The 12326-nt window shown below is 44.1% G+C and overlaps 1 protein-coding gene across 3 annotated transcripts in view; it reads left to right on the top strand.

Annotated features, from left to right (window-relative positions):
* ZFC3H1 (zinc finger C3H1-type containing) overlaps positions 1-11151 on the top strand; it is a 46772-nt gene extending 35621 nt beyond the window's left edge. For all 3 annotated transcript variants that reach the window (XM_064166651.1, XM_064166650.1, XM_064166649.1), the window contains exons 26-35: positions 26-224; positions 764-858; positions 2408-2518; positions 3990-4094; positions 4195-4360; positions 5057-5157; positions 6680-6781; positions 7373-7412; positions 10064-10126; positions 10254-11151. In XM_064166651.1, coding sequence (XP_064022721.1) covers positions 26-224; positions 764-858; positions 2408-2518; positions 3990-4094; positions 4195-4360; positions 5057-5157; positions 6680-6781; positions 7373-7412; positions 10064-10126; positions 10254-10391 — 1120 coding nt within the window. In that variant the 3' untranslated portion in view covers positions 10392-11151. The remainder of the gene's footprint in view (positions 1-25; positions 225-763; positions 859-2407; positions 2519-3989; positions 4095-4194; positions 4361-5056; positions 5158-6679; positions 6782-7372; positions 7413-10063; positions 10127-10253) is intronic.
* The last annotated feature ends 1175 nt before the right edge of the window (positions 11152-12326 follow it).

The following is a 12326-nucleotide window of genomic DNA, read 5'->3' as shown; positions in this document are numbered from 1 at the left end:
ACTTAACCTTCACTTCTCTTTTAAGGTGGGAATCTGCTGCAGAACTTTGTAGATCTTTACTGGAGCTCTGCCCTAACAACTGTCAGCTCTTGGAGAGTTTGGCCACCTTGTATTTGCAGATGGAGCAGAGTGATAATGCCTACAAAGTGTGGATTGATGCTTTTGAGAGAAGTCCCCAGAGTGCAGAGATCTTTTATCACTTGTGTAAATTCCTTGTTTCCCAGGTAATGCTCCAAATCCCAATTTATTGGCTTGCTGGCCTTATTAAGTCTGGGGTTTATTTATTGTTTCATGGAATCAGTGTCAGGGATCAATCACAAGGATCATGTAGTTCCAGCCCCTCTGCCATGGGCAGGGACACCTCATGCTAGATTAGGTTGTCTAGAGCCTATTTCAATTACCAAATTGCTTAACCTCCACAATATTTGTGTAATGTGTAGTACCTCCTTTGTGTAGATGGGGAAAAATAGTATTGGCAAGATGAGTGAATTGATTAAAGGTAATCAAAGGAATGGCATAAAATTATACATTTGTAGTAGTAGTAATCCTATGTTAATATCATTAAGCAACAATAATAGACATAACAACAAGATTTCAACTTTTCTCTTCTACCTGATAACTGACCCAGTGAGACTTAATTGTTGAGAGAATTAAGACAGGGAAGCATTGCAGAAGTCTGTCACTTGTTATTTGTTGTGCTTCAATTTTACTTACCATTTTTTGTCTGATTTTGTTTTTATTAAACAAACAACGACCAAACCAGGAAAGGTCAAGCAGTATTCTTCCACTGTTGCAAGATTTTGTGGCAGCTTTCTTTGAGAACACATGTCCACAGCATGGTCCCATGGATCTCTTAAGGTATGTTTAGAAGATTCCTTTTTTCCCTTGTTTAAATGTTAGTAATGTTACAGGCTCACAGAACGCTAGAGGTTGGGAGAGACCTCTGGAGAGCTTCCAGTCCAACCCTGCCAGAGCAGGAGCAGAGAATGCAGAGGAGGTCACACAGGAACACATCCAGACAGGGCTGGAAAGGCTCCAGAGAAGGAGACTCCACAGCCTCTCTGGGCAGCCTGTGCCAGGGTTCTCTCACCCTTACACTCAAGAACTTCTTCCTCCTGCTGAGCTGGAACCTCCTGTGCTGCAGTTTTCATCCCTTGCCCCTTGTCCTGTGGCAGGGCACAGGTGAGCAGAGGCTGTCCCTGTCCCTCCCTTCCTGACCCCCAGCCCTCAGCTGTTGATGGACGTTGCTCAGATCCCCTCTCAGCCTTCTCCTCTGCAGCCTAAGCAGCCCCAGGGCTCTCAGCCTCTCCTTATTAGGCAGTGCTGCAGTCCGTTCAGCATCCTTGCAGCCCTCTGTTGGACTCTCTCCCTGTCCCTCCTGAGCTGAGGAGCCCAGCACTGGCTGCAGTATCCCAGGTGTGGCCTCTCTAGGGCAGGGTAGAGGGGAAGGAGAACCTCCCTGGAACTGCTGGACACACTCTTCTTAATGCACCCCAGAATATTGCCATTTTATGGAAAACCAAATCAGTCTAGAATATCTAAACTCCTTTCTTAGCTTGGCATGTTCTGCTGGAACTGAAGAGGAAAAGTGCTGTGGTTGTTCTTAAGGCTTGTGCTGCTTGTTTGTGCACATACACTAAACCACAAACATTTAAGTGTGAAGCAGCCAGCAACATGAACATCTGGATTTCAGGAAGGAAAATCAATCATATGCATGCCAGAGGTTGGAGTTAGGGGGTTTTATGTTGTTTGCCCCTTCACACTATGAAGGGACTTGGGAAAGACCTCGTTGCTGAAAAGGCACAGGTTATATCTAGCTTGCTGATTCTCTCTTGAACTTTGGCACCTGAGAGACCTCCTGAGCTTTTGAAATAAGCAAGTTCCCACTAGTCAAAATAGATGCTTCTGACTTCAAAGAAAGACCTTCTCTACTAAAACAGATGAGAGTCTTTGAGATGTTTTCATTTCCAAGTCAGGTGTTGCATTTTCTTCCTGTTTACATTGAATTAGAATCCTAGAATCAGTCAGGGTTGGAAGGGACCACAAAAAGCATCTAGTTCCAAGCCCTCTGCTGTGGACAGGGACACTTCACACATCAGCACTGCCATTGCAGGTTAGCTGGTTGAGTGTAGGTTCCTTACCTAATGTATTTGACATGGGAAGGAGGAAGTTTGAAATACAATCCAGCGTTTAACTTTCAACATAATGAGGTAGTAAATGGTTTCTGCATTGCCTGTTTCTATGTGAAGCTGAAGTGTGAATTGTATCTGGACAGAGTGAAACTAAAATCTAGGAGAAAGTGTCTTTATGTCTCATGAACTGAATTTTGGAGCTAAATGTTGTGACCACTTAGATCTACTCCACATGGAGGGATATTCTCATATGCTGTCCCTTCTTTCTCTTGTAGATACCTCTTGAATTTTCCAATGCCAATTGAATTTGCATCACCTCTCTATAAAGAACATCTCACAGATGATGTTGTAAACCAGCAAATCCCATATCTGTGGCAGATCTACTGGTGAGACTTTCTAAAGTATTTCTGAGAAGCAGCTGTTGAGGCTGACTGTTGCATTTCCAAAAGCAGAACATTTCTGACTTTTGCATTTCCAAAAGCAGAACATTCATTGTTTGCCTAAGGGTATATTTGGGTCCTTAGAGAACAACTTCCTTGCCTGCTGCACAACAAAGACAGTTTCATGAAGCTTTGATTCTCCACTTGAGAAATCTTGTCTGAGTTCTCTCCTAATGGGACAGGAACAGGTGTGTCCATCTCACAGGAGGATTTTGTTTGGTTTACTTTTGGTTTACGTTGTTAGTGCTGCTCTTCTGGCTTCTCTCTTTCAGTTGTCTCCTTTTTGTTTTACCTCAGTTTTGCCCACTCTATTTAACTTCATTTAGCCCTCTTCTCCCTGTGTCACCTGAGCCACTGTTTCAGCTGTTGATGGAGCTACTGTCAATAAAGGCTGGAACTAGGCACAGACCCCTCCATAGCAAAGCAATGCAGCAGTGACCTTTTTCTCTGCAAGAGATAGCTCAGGGGACAGATCCTTGTCATGTATACGCAGTCTGCATTTCTTGCACCATGACTGCTGAGAGCAGCAGTTCTGTAGCAAGGTCTCAACAACAGCCCAGGCATATTGGACATTTCTCTAGCTTTCATCTTCATGAGTCTCAATTTTTTCCTCTTGGGACTTACTGAAAGCCTTAGTTGTGTTTTCCACTGTTACTTTATGCATCCAAATAAGGTTTATCCACAGAATATCTGTTACTCCTGTGAGTTTGGTGAGGTCCTATTTGTTAGCCTGTCCCAAGAGCTGTGTTGTGAGGAGTTTTTTTGAATGTCCTTGTCAGGTTGGTCTTTTTGGTTTATTTGGTGAGGGGGTTGTTTTTGGGGGGCTTTTTGGTCAGTTGGTTTCTGGTCGGTGATATTTTGGTCTAGATTTGTTTTTTGACTCCTGACATCATCAGGGTATTTCTACCCTAGATCTCCACATTTCAGAACACTCAGTTTTGTTGCCACAGACCAAGACCATTTCTCAAATGGATTTAATCTGACTTAGAAATTTTGCCACAGACCAAGACCATTTCTCAAGTGGATTTAATCTGATTTAGGAATTTGTCGTTGTGGAACTTTTCCTGAAGCACAAGCTCAAGACTTGTCTTCATTCTGCAGCACCAGACTATCCCTATTAAAAGGATTAGTAAAATGGTTCTTTGCAAGAGTGGAAGACAGTTCATCATACTTAACTTCTATTTCAGAGTTGCATTTTAAACTGCGTGGTTACCATTTTAATTCCTTATTACCTGCAGTTGAGACATTCTCAGTTCAGTAAGCAGAGTGATAGCTCAGCAGCACTATGGACTGATTTGACAAGAGTGGCTTTCCTTATGTCTCAGACTAGGAGATTCTTCCATTGTTTATTACTCTTAAGGAATAAGAAGCTGCATTGTTTATGACATACAACACTTTTATCTTTCAATACAAACAGTTTGTGCCAGTCCCTTTACGCCAGTGTCGGTGAAGCGCTGGATGCTTACGAAGCAGCTCTGGGGGCAGTGATGCAGCAGGAAATTGTTCAGAATATCTGGCTGGAGTAAGTTCTTAAGGGAGGAAAGTAAATTAATTTCCAAACGAAGTGAAGCCTACCAGAACCATCCTTTTTTTCTTCTTCTTTTTGTTTCTTTTTCTTCCAGTTACCTTGTTTTTATCAATAGCAAAGTTGTTGGATCCAACAACAAAGTTCAAGAATTCAAGCTTTTTACTGACCTAGTGAACAGATGTCTGGTTACAGTCCCCACACGATACCCAATTCCTTTTAGTACTGCTGATTATTGGACCAATTATGAGTTTCATAATAAGGTAAAAATGTGTCTGTGGACAGTTTGAATTAAACAGGCTGACCTGACCTTTCAGCAAGACAGGTACCTTTAATTTCCTTGTTCGCAGTAGTAGATGAACACTGAGAGTTAGGAAAATGAGCAAGTATCTGAGGAGGACAGGAGGCAATCTAGCAGTGAGCTTTTGAGTAAAGGATGTGTAAGGCAAAGAGAAACTTCCATGGTGGCATAATAATACTGTGAATGTAGCTCTTAGTGACAAACTGCTTACTAGTGTGTACTGGAGGGAAGAGTCGTTGAGCAAGAGGAGCCTGCAGACTGTCAGGTGGAATCAGTATTTAAGCTGCCAGCTCTGAGCATAGAAATTACAGTGATTAAAAACCAGAAGAAATAAAGGAAGAGTTGAAAAGCAAGTTGAGCACTTAGACTCAATAAAGCTTATAGAAAACCTGGGCCTGCTTTGTTAACATCAGTGCATTTCTCCTGGCTCACTGAATGCAGGCTAAAAAAAGGACTCAGATACGTGGGGTTAGCAACTTGACACTAAGGTTTTGTTACACAAACTGCTTTTTGTGCCCTTGGGGGATAGCTTTTAGTTTATAAAGTTTGTAGATGGTAACTCACTTCAGTCATAACACTCCTAGTTTGCTATTCCATTGTTCTTAGCAGACTGAGGCAGCTATAAGGTGGATTAATGTTTACAATTCAAATCCTGCAGGTAATTCTTTTTTATTTGAGCTGCATTCCAAAATCTCAACATTCCAAAACCTTGGAACGGTTTTGTTCTACCATGCCTGCTAATCCTGGACTTGCACTGAGGTATGTACCAATACTTGTACTCAAGGCAGACAGCTGATTAGCATAGCTGCTTGGGTTTTTTTGCAAGGCCTGCATTGTTTGCTTTCTGCCATCAAAGCAAAACTCTTCTTAGAGTATTGTGTGTGGCTTGAGGCAAATTGTGCCTCAGTTTTTCTTGGGTTTGACAGGTTCTTTTCTATCCACAGAAGGGTTTCATTAGCTGGGAATTCACTCTGCTTTGTACATGAGACAAATGGTCAGAATGTCATCAAAGAATCCTAGAATGGGCTGGGCTGGAAGGGGCCTCCAAAGCTCCTCCAATCCAACCCCCTCTGCACTCAGCAAGGATATCCCCACCTAGATTGGGTTGCCTGCAGCCCTATCCAGCCTCACCTTCAATATCTCCAGGGATGGGACCCAACCACCTTCCTGGGCAAACTATTGCAGTGTTCCAGCACCCTCATAGTGCAGAACCTGTTCCTAACATCCAGTCTCAATCTGCTCTGCTCTAGTTTGAAGCCATTGCCCTCATCCTGTCCCTGCAGCCCTTTGCAAACAGTCTCTCTGCAGCCTTCTTGCAGCCCTCTTCAGATACTGGCAGGCTGCTATTAGGTGTCCCTGAGCCTTCTGTTCTTGAGTCTGAACACCTGCAGCTCCCTCAGCCTGGCTTTGTAGCAGAGCTGCCCCAGTCCCCTGCTCCATCTGCTTAGTGTCCTTCTTGTATTGAGGGCTGCAGAGATGGACACAGTACTCCAGGGTCAAGGGTATTGAGAAATGAGAGATAAAGGTCATTAAACAATGAAATTTTGAAGTGTTCAAGTACAGGTCCAGCACAGAACAAATGAAAATGGGCTCACTAGTGTCTTTGATCCCATTCTGTGCTTCTGTGCTTCACAACCTCCCTGGAGGTGTTCAGGACGAGTTTGGATGAGGCCTTGAATGACCTGTTCTAGTGGGAGGTGTCCCTGCCTATGTCAGAGGCTTGGAACTGGCTGAGCTTTCAGGTCTCTTCCACCCTGAACCATTCCATGAAAGTCCCCAAACATTTCTCCTGTTGGTCATCAGCTGTGACCCAAGGAATTCCCAGCAGGACTGTCTGAGGCTGTGGGCAGAGGGTGGTGCACGTGAAGGTGCATGGCTGCCTTTTGAACCAAGCTGTGATTCTGTCCAGATGGAACTAGGCTTCCTTAGGCAGTGTAGATGCTACATGGAATGGGTGAGCAGAACTGAGTGAGCAATGTCCCCAGCCTCCTTTCAAACGTGCAGTTACCTTGTGCCTGCTAGAAGTGCATCTTGCAGTGTGCCAAGGTCCTGTTTTCTCTCTGATTTCACACTCAGTTGTTGTCTGGAGGTGTACCTCAGCTGGTTTGGTTTTGTTGTGAGCCATCCAGTCAATGCTGTAGCTTGGGTGTTTTTTATCTGCTTGCAACTGTTGGCTCAGATGAGATAAAAGGTATTTTGTGTAATGTGTCCATATCTTTGGGTTGGTTGTGTGTTGCCAGTGATTAGAGCAGTGTTCCTTTCTCATGAATGCCTTTTACAGACTGCTGCTGCGATACTGGGAGGAGAGCAATGTTCAAATCCTGAAACTGCAAGCCAAGATGTTTACATATAATATCCCAACATGCCTGGCCATCTGGAAAATGTAATGCAACAGTCATACATCTGTTTTCATAGATAGTGCTTTTGTTTGTAAGGTTTGCATCACAAAGGTAAATCTGAAACGTCCTTCCAGTTGGGCTTGTACCGGAAGTCTCTCTTCCAGTAGCTTCTTATCAAGTGGTTTGGGACCACAGACAGAGATGCTGTCACTTCTTGACAGTTAAATGGGATTTCCCCTCTTGGGGGAAACCTCTCTGGATGGATATTGTGCAGAGAATTATGACTGATGTATTTACCAGTTGCCTTTTGAATTCAACTATTGACTTCTGTCTCCTCCTCTCTACCCTCCCCTTTATATATCACAATAGCAGTAATCTCCATTATCCAGTGATGCTGAACTGATCTTTTCCTTCAGTGTTTGTTCATAATGGGGAAACCACTGAAATGTCTTGCTCATGTAAGGTTGTTTTTAAAAAATGGCTATTTTTATCTTTTCCTTGTAGACTAACATAAGTGGAAGTTAGTCAGTTTGCTCTCAAGGAATTTCTGATTCCATTTCACAGTCAGTGTTCTGCCACTAATGGCATTGAAAACCTTGCAAGAATAAATATTTGTATATATTTCTTTTCCTCAGAGCCATTGCTGCCGAATGCTTTCTAATGGGACAAAGAGAAGTAAGTCAACACAGCTTACTAAAATGAGTCATTGTAACAGCCTGTGAAACTTCATCCCTCTGCTTTATCCAAAGCAGAGGGCACCCCTGAAACCCAGTATTTCTAGATAGTTGAAGTACTCAACATGTAATCCATTCTACCCTGACTGCCAGAGATGTTTCTCACATGTGGAGCAAATGTTTTGTTTGTGTATCACGAGTACTTGTGCATAGTATTCATGTGTGTCTTCCCCTCAGCTGGGGAGAGAACTGCATTCTTCCTTTTTAGTTTGGTTTGGTTTTAGCTGGAGGAGATTCCTGGAAATGTCAGGGCTGGAAGGCACCTCAAGGATCATCCACTTCCAACCACCCTGCCCTGGGCAGGGACACCTCACACTAGATCAGGTTGCTCAGCCTGGCCTTAAAAGGAATGAGGCTTAAAACAGCTCCCTGGGCAAACTGTTCCAGTCTCTCACCACCCTTATGGTGAAGAACTTCTTTCTAATGTCTAATCTAAATTGGCCCTTTTCTGGCTTGGATCCATTCCCCCCAAGTCCTGTCACTACCTGACAGCCTAAAAAGTCCCTCCCCAGCCCTCTTGTAGTCCCCTTCCGATACTCGGAGGCTACAATAAGGTCTCCTCGCAGCCTTCTCCACCCTGAACAGCCCCAACTCTCTCAGCCTGTCCTCAAAGCAGAGCAGCTCCAGCCCTCTGATCATCCTTCTGGCCCTTCTCTGGACCCCTCGCAGCACCTCCAGATCTTTCCTGTCATAGGGACTCCAGAACTGGACACAGTATTCCACTACCCCACAGCCTAAAAGTCCCTCACCAGCTTTCTTGGATTCCCCTTTCAGATACTGAAAGGCCACAAAATGCAGTAGGTGGAAGGAAGGATTTTTGTGCTGGAGCCTTTATAAGTGGTTGGAAGGTGCTCTGCTGAGTCACTCCTTAGCTCACCAAACACATCAGGTTTTGTTTTTCTCCCGAAGTCACAAGTTTACTCTGGTGCTTGAGGGAGAAAAACACTTTTATCACTGTATGTACAAATACAAAAGGTATTTGGCACAGCAGCTGAGTCAGTTTGCAGTTCAAACAGAAAGGATCTTCCTGATACTGCTGCTGTCACTTTCAAAATACCTTTTTGCCACTGCTGCTGTGCATTGGGGGAGATCACCAGGCCCTGAGTTTGTGACTCATCACTTGTTTGTGGTGTTCCGAGTGACTTCTCTGCTGTATCTTGTGTCATTCCTGTAGTGTCTGATTCTCAGCATCCTTTTTGCTGTCAGTAATCTTTCTTTTGAAGCAGTATTAAGCCTTTAAGTGATCTCTAGTGGGCAGCCTGGCTGTTGCCAGACTCCCAGAGCAAATCTTCTTTCGCTGTCTTCTAGCATGTTTAAAAAGAACACCATCCCCTCCCAGCAGACAGTTTGCTTTGTAAGATAGCAAACAGTTCAAAGTCAGGAGATACCAAAGGCATGGTTGCCTCTTCAACCTTAATTCTGTCTCTGTGTTAATGGTTTGGTGTAATCTGTAATTGGTCACAGATCCCTGCTTCAGTCATTGTATTAGATGGACTGCATTTTAAAGCACTGCCTGTAGTGAGGCTTGGTGACATAAACATCTCTGCTCTCCTTAGTTAGAAAGTTAGACAAACACAATTCAAACGAGTGGAAAAAAACCAAGAGGGTCCTTAAAGAAGGTGAACTAATGCCAGTGAAGGCATATGTGAAACACCAAAGCTGGATTACACCCAGGAGAAACCTCCTGCTTCTCCTCTGCGGCCACCTGACTAACTGTATGCCGTGGATTAAAGTCGCTTCAGGTGGCACACAAAGTGCAGTTGTTTGGGTGGTTTTTGGTGGTGGGGAGGGCTTAGTTTGGGATGCAGTGAGCACTTAAAACTGTTCACACAAATCAGTGGCCATTCCAGACCACTGGATTTTCTCCTAAGCAAGTAGAATACGGTTTTGAAGCTGAATTGTGATTCAGATTCTGGATTTCCTGTTCTTGGAGAACCTGTCAGTCCCTTGAGAGGTTATGTAAAAGTTTGCTGAAATAGGACAACAATTTGAAATACCAACAAATACTTCCCCTAATCACTCTGGTGGAAGTTGGCACTTTAGATACCAGTAGCTGAAGGAGACTTGAGTAAATGTCTACCTTAAAGCATTTTGATCCTCTCTTTGCAACCATAAAATGGTAAACCCATTTTTGTTTTTCCAGAGATGCATCCTGGTTGTTAAAGCACAGATAGGCAGCTGTTGAAGGGGAAAACAAAAGCCTATGAAACAGTTATTTTCATTGCAGGGTTGAGCTGATACACAATAAGCAAGACCTTGAGACTACATATTGAGTGGTGAAAGAAATACTCAGTGAGCTGCTTCATTCCCTGAGCGTGCTCCATCCTGTGCAATGAATGAGGCAAGAGTCTCGTGAAGGAAAAGAGAATGCCCACATGTAATTAATCATGTGCACACAAGGGTCAGAATTAAGGTCAGACATAAACTTGCCTTTGCTTTTTAGTAGCAGTTCAATGCTTGACTTTGAAACCTTTTTTTCTCTTAAAACCACATGAAAAAAAATGGTTTTGAGTGTTCTGTGCTTCAGATCTCGCTTGGCTTGGAGTGCCCAGAGCTGTGCTGACTTTTGAATCCCTGTCTTTTATTTTACAGGTCCACCATTTATATCAGAGAGCCCTTCAGAAGTTACCTCTATGTGCAACACTGTGGAAAGATGTAATGTTTTCTCTTTATGATTCAGTTTTGAGGTTTCATTGAAATTTCTCTGCATATCCCATATCCATAGATGTGGTGATGCTCAAGCTCTGGCTAAATCTTATATCTGCTTCCCCATCTCTTACAGCAACTCTTGTTTGAAGCATCAGGAGGAGGTAAAACTGATAACCTGAGAAAACTAGTTTCCAAGTGCCAAGAGGTTGGAGTCAGCCTAGATGAGCTTTTAAATTTAAACACTTACAGAACAGAGAGCAAGAATCACTGAACGCTGGGCATGGTCAGCCCTAAGCCCCATTAAATGCCAAAATCAGTTGAATGATTCTTCAGGCTGCTCCATGCCTGACATCTGTGTAAGGCAGATGAGTATTGCTGAGCATATCGAGTCTCCAGTCTGCTTTCCTTCAACCTGGAAACAATTAACCTGACCCTCCTCTGGAGAAATGAACTCCCTGTCTGGCCTTGCTTCTGGGCCCTGCCAGATTGTGATAACGCCGCCTACGTAAGTATGGTTAACCCAAATGACAGACAAGTCCTCTTTTATGTTTGCCTTTCCTTTTCCCTTTGGTTTGCCCTTACTCACTTGACACTCTGGCTGATGCCTGAGAGCTCTGTGTTTGGGCTTAATTTGACTGGGCTGTGTTTACAGTACAAAGCAAGTAGTCCACTTTTGGGTTTCCTTTTCGTTTTTTTTTTTCCCCTTTTTTTTTTTCTTTTAAAAAAAAACTTTTTTTGAGACTTTTTCATTACAGGATTTAAAACAAAACAAAACAAAAAAAAAAAAGCAGCTGCTCTTAAGGGAAGTGTAACTGCCGTGGCCACAAGTATGCTTCTTGCACTTGAAGGCTCTAAGAGGGTTGCTTACTGCCCTTTCCTGCATTGGACTCACGGCAGAGACTATTAAACTTGAAGATTTACAGAACCTATTGCAAATGCCAGTGCAGCAGAACCTAAGAGTGCTCAATTATGTGCAATTTTTTTTTGTAAAGAAATTTTAATTTATAATAAAGTTTAACAGTTTAAAGACAGCTCACCTTGGCCTGGTTTGTGTGGGGATTAGCCTTCTCCAGGCAGCACTGCTGGGCCCCATCCTCTTGAACAGCTTCATAGATGATCTGGATGAGGGCATGGAGTCAGTCATCAGCAAGTGTGCAGATGACACCAAGCTGGGGGCAGATGTGACTGAGTTGGAGGGCAGAAGGGCTCTGCAGCGGGACCTTGACCGCCTGAACAGATGGGCAGAGTCCAATGGGATGGGGTTCAGTAGCTCCAAGTGCAGTGCACCAGAATGAGAGGACACAGCCTCAAGCTACACCACGGGAAATTTAGGCTCGAGTTGAGGAGAAAGTTCCTCACTGAAAGAGTCATTGGACACTGAAATGGGCTGCCCGGGGAGGTGGTGGAGTCGCCGTCCCTGGAGCTGTTCAAGGCAGGACTGGACGTGGCACTTGGTGCCATGGTCTAGCCTTGAGCTCTGTGGTAAAGGGTTGGACTTGATGATCTGTGAGGTCTCTTCCAACCCTGATGATACTGTGATACTAATACAGGTGAGCTTTTTTGACAGGGATCGTTTCAAGAGAGAGAGTTTCAACACAGAGTTGACCACCTGGGAAATAAAAAGCCTTTGTCTTGGGTTACTTGGATCAAAAGGGAGGCAAATGTGGTTAAGCAACCTGTTGTGGATGTAGAGTGTCTGTGCTCTGAAAGGAGGTTGTGGCCAGGTGGGGTTTCTCTCTTCTCCCAGGCAAGCAGTGACAGAAGGAGAGGACACAGCCTCAAGCTGCACCAGGGCAGGGTTAGGCTGGATGTTAGGAAGTCTTCACAGCAAGAGTTATTAGCACTGGATTGGGCTGCCCAGAGACTTTGTGGAGTTGCCATCCCTGGAAGTGTTTAAAAGGAGACTGGATGAGGCTCTTGGTGCCGTGGGTTAGTTGATGAGGTAGTGTTGGGTGACAGGTTGGGCTTGATCATCTTGAAGGTCCCTGGAGGTGTTCAAGGCCAACTTGGATGAATCCTTGAGCAACCTGTTCTAGTGGGAGGTGTCCCTGCCTATGGCAGAGGGTTGGAACTGGCTGAGCTTTGAGCTCCCTTCCAACCTAAACCATTCTGTGATTCGATGATTTTTACCTCCTCAGAGGGTTTGACACGAGTAAGAGATCAATTTTGTGAGTCAAAGGTGAAGTGTCCTCGGTATTGATCTCTC

Source organism: Pogoniulus pusillus, chromosome 27 (genome assembly GCF_015220805.1).
Source record: "Pogoniulus pusillus isolate bPogPus1 chromosome 27, bPogPus1.pri, whole genome shotgun sequence".
Taxonomy (NCBI): domain Eukaryota; kingdom Metazoa; phylum Chordata; class Aves; order Piciformes; family Lybiidae; genus Pogoniulus; species Pogoniulus pusillus.
This window is presented reverse-complemented; position numbering and strand designations above follow the sequence as displayed.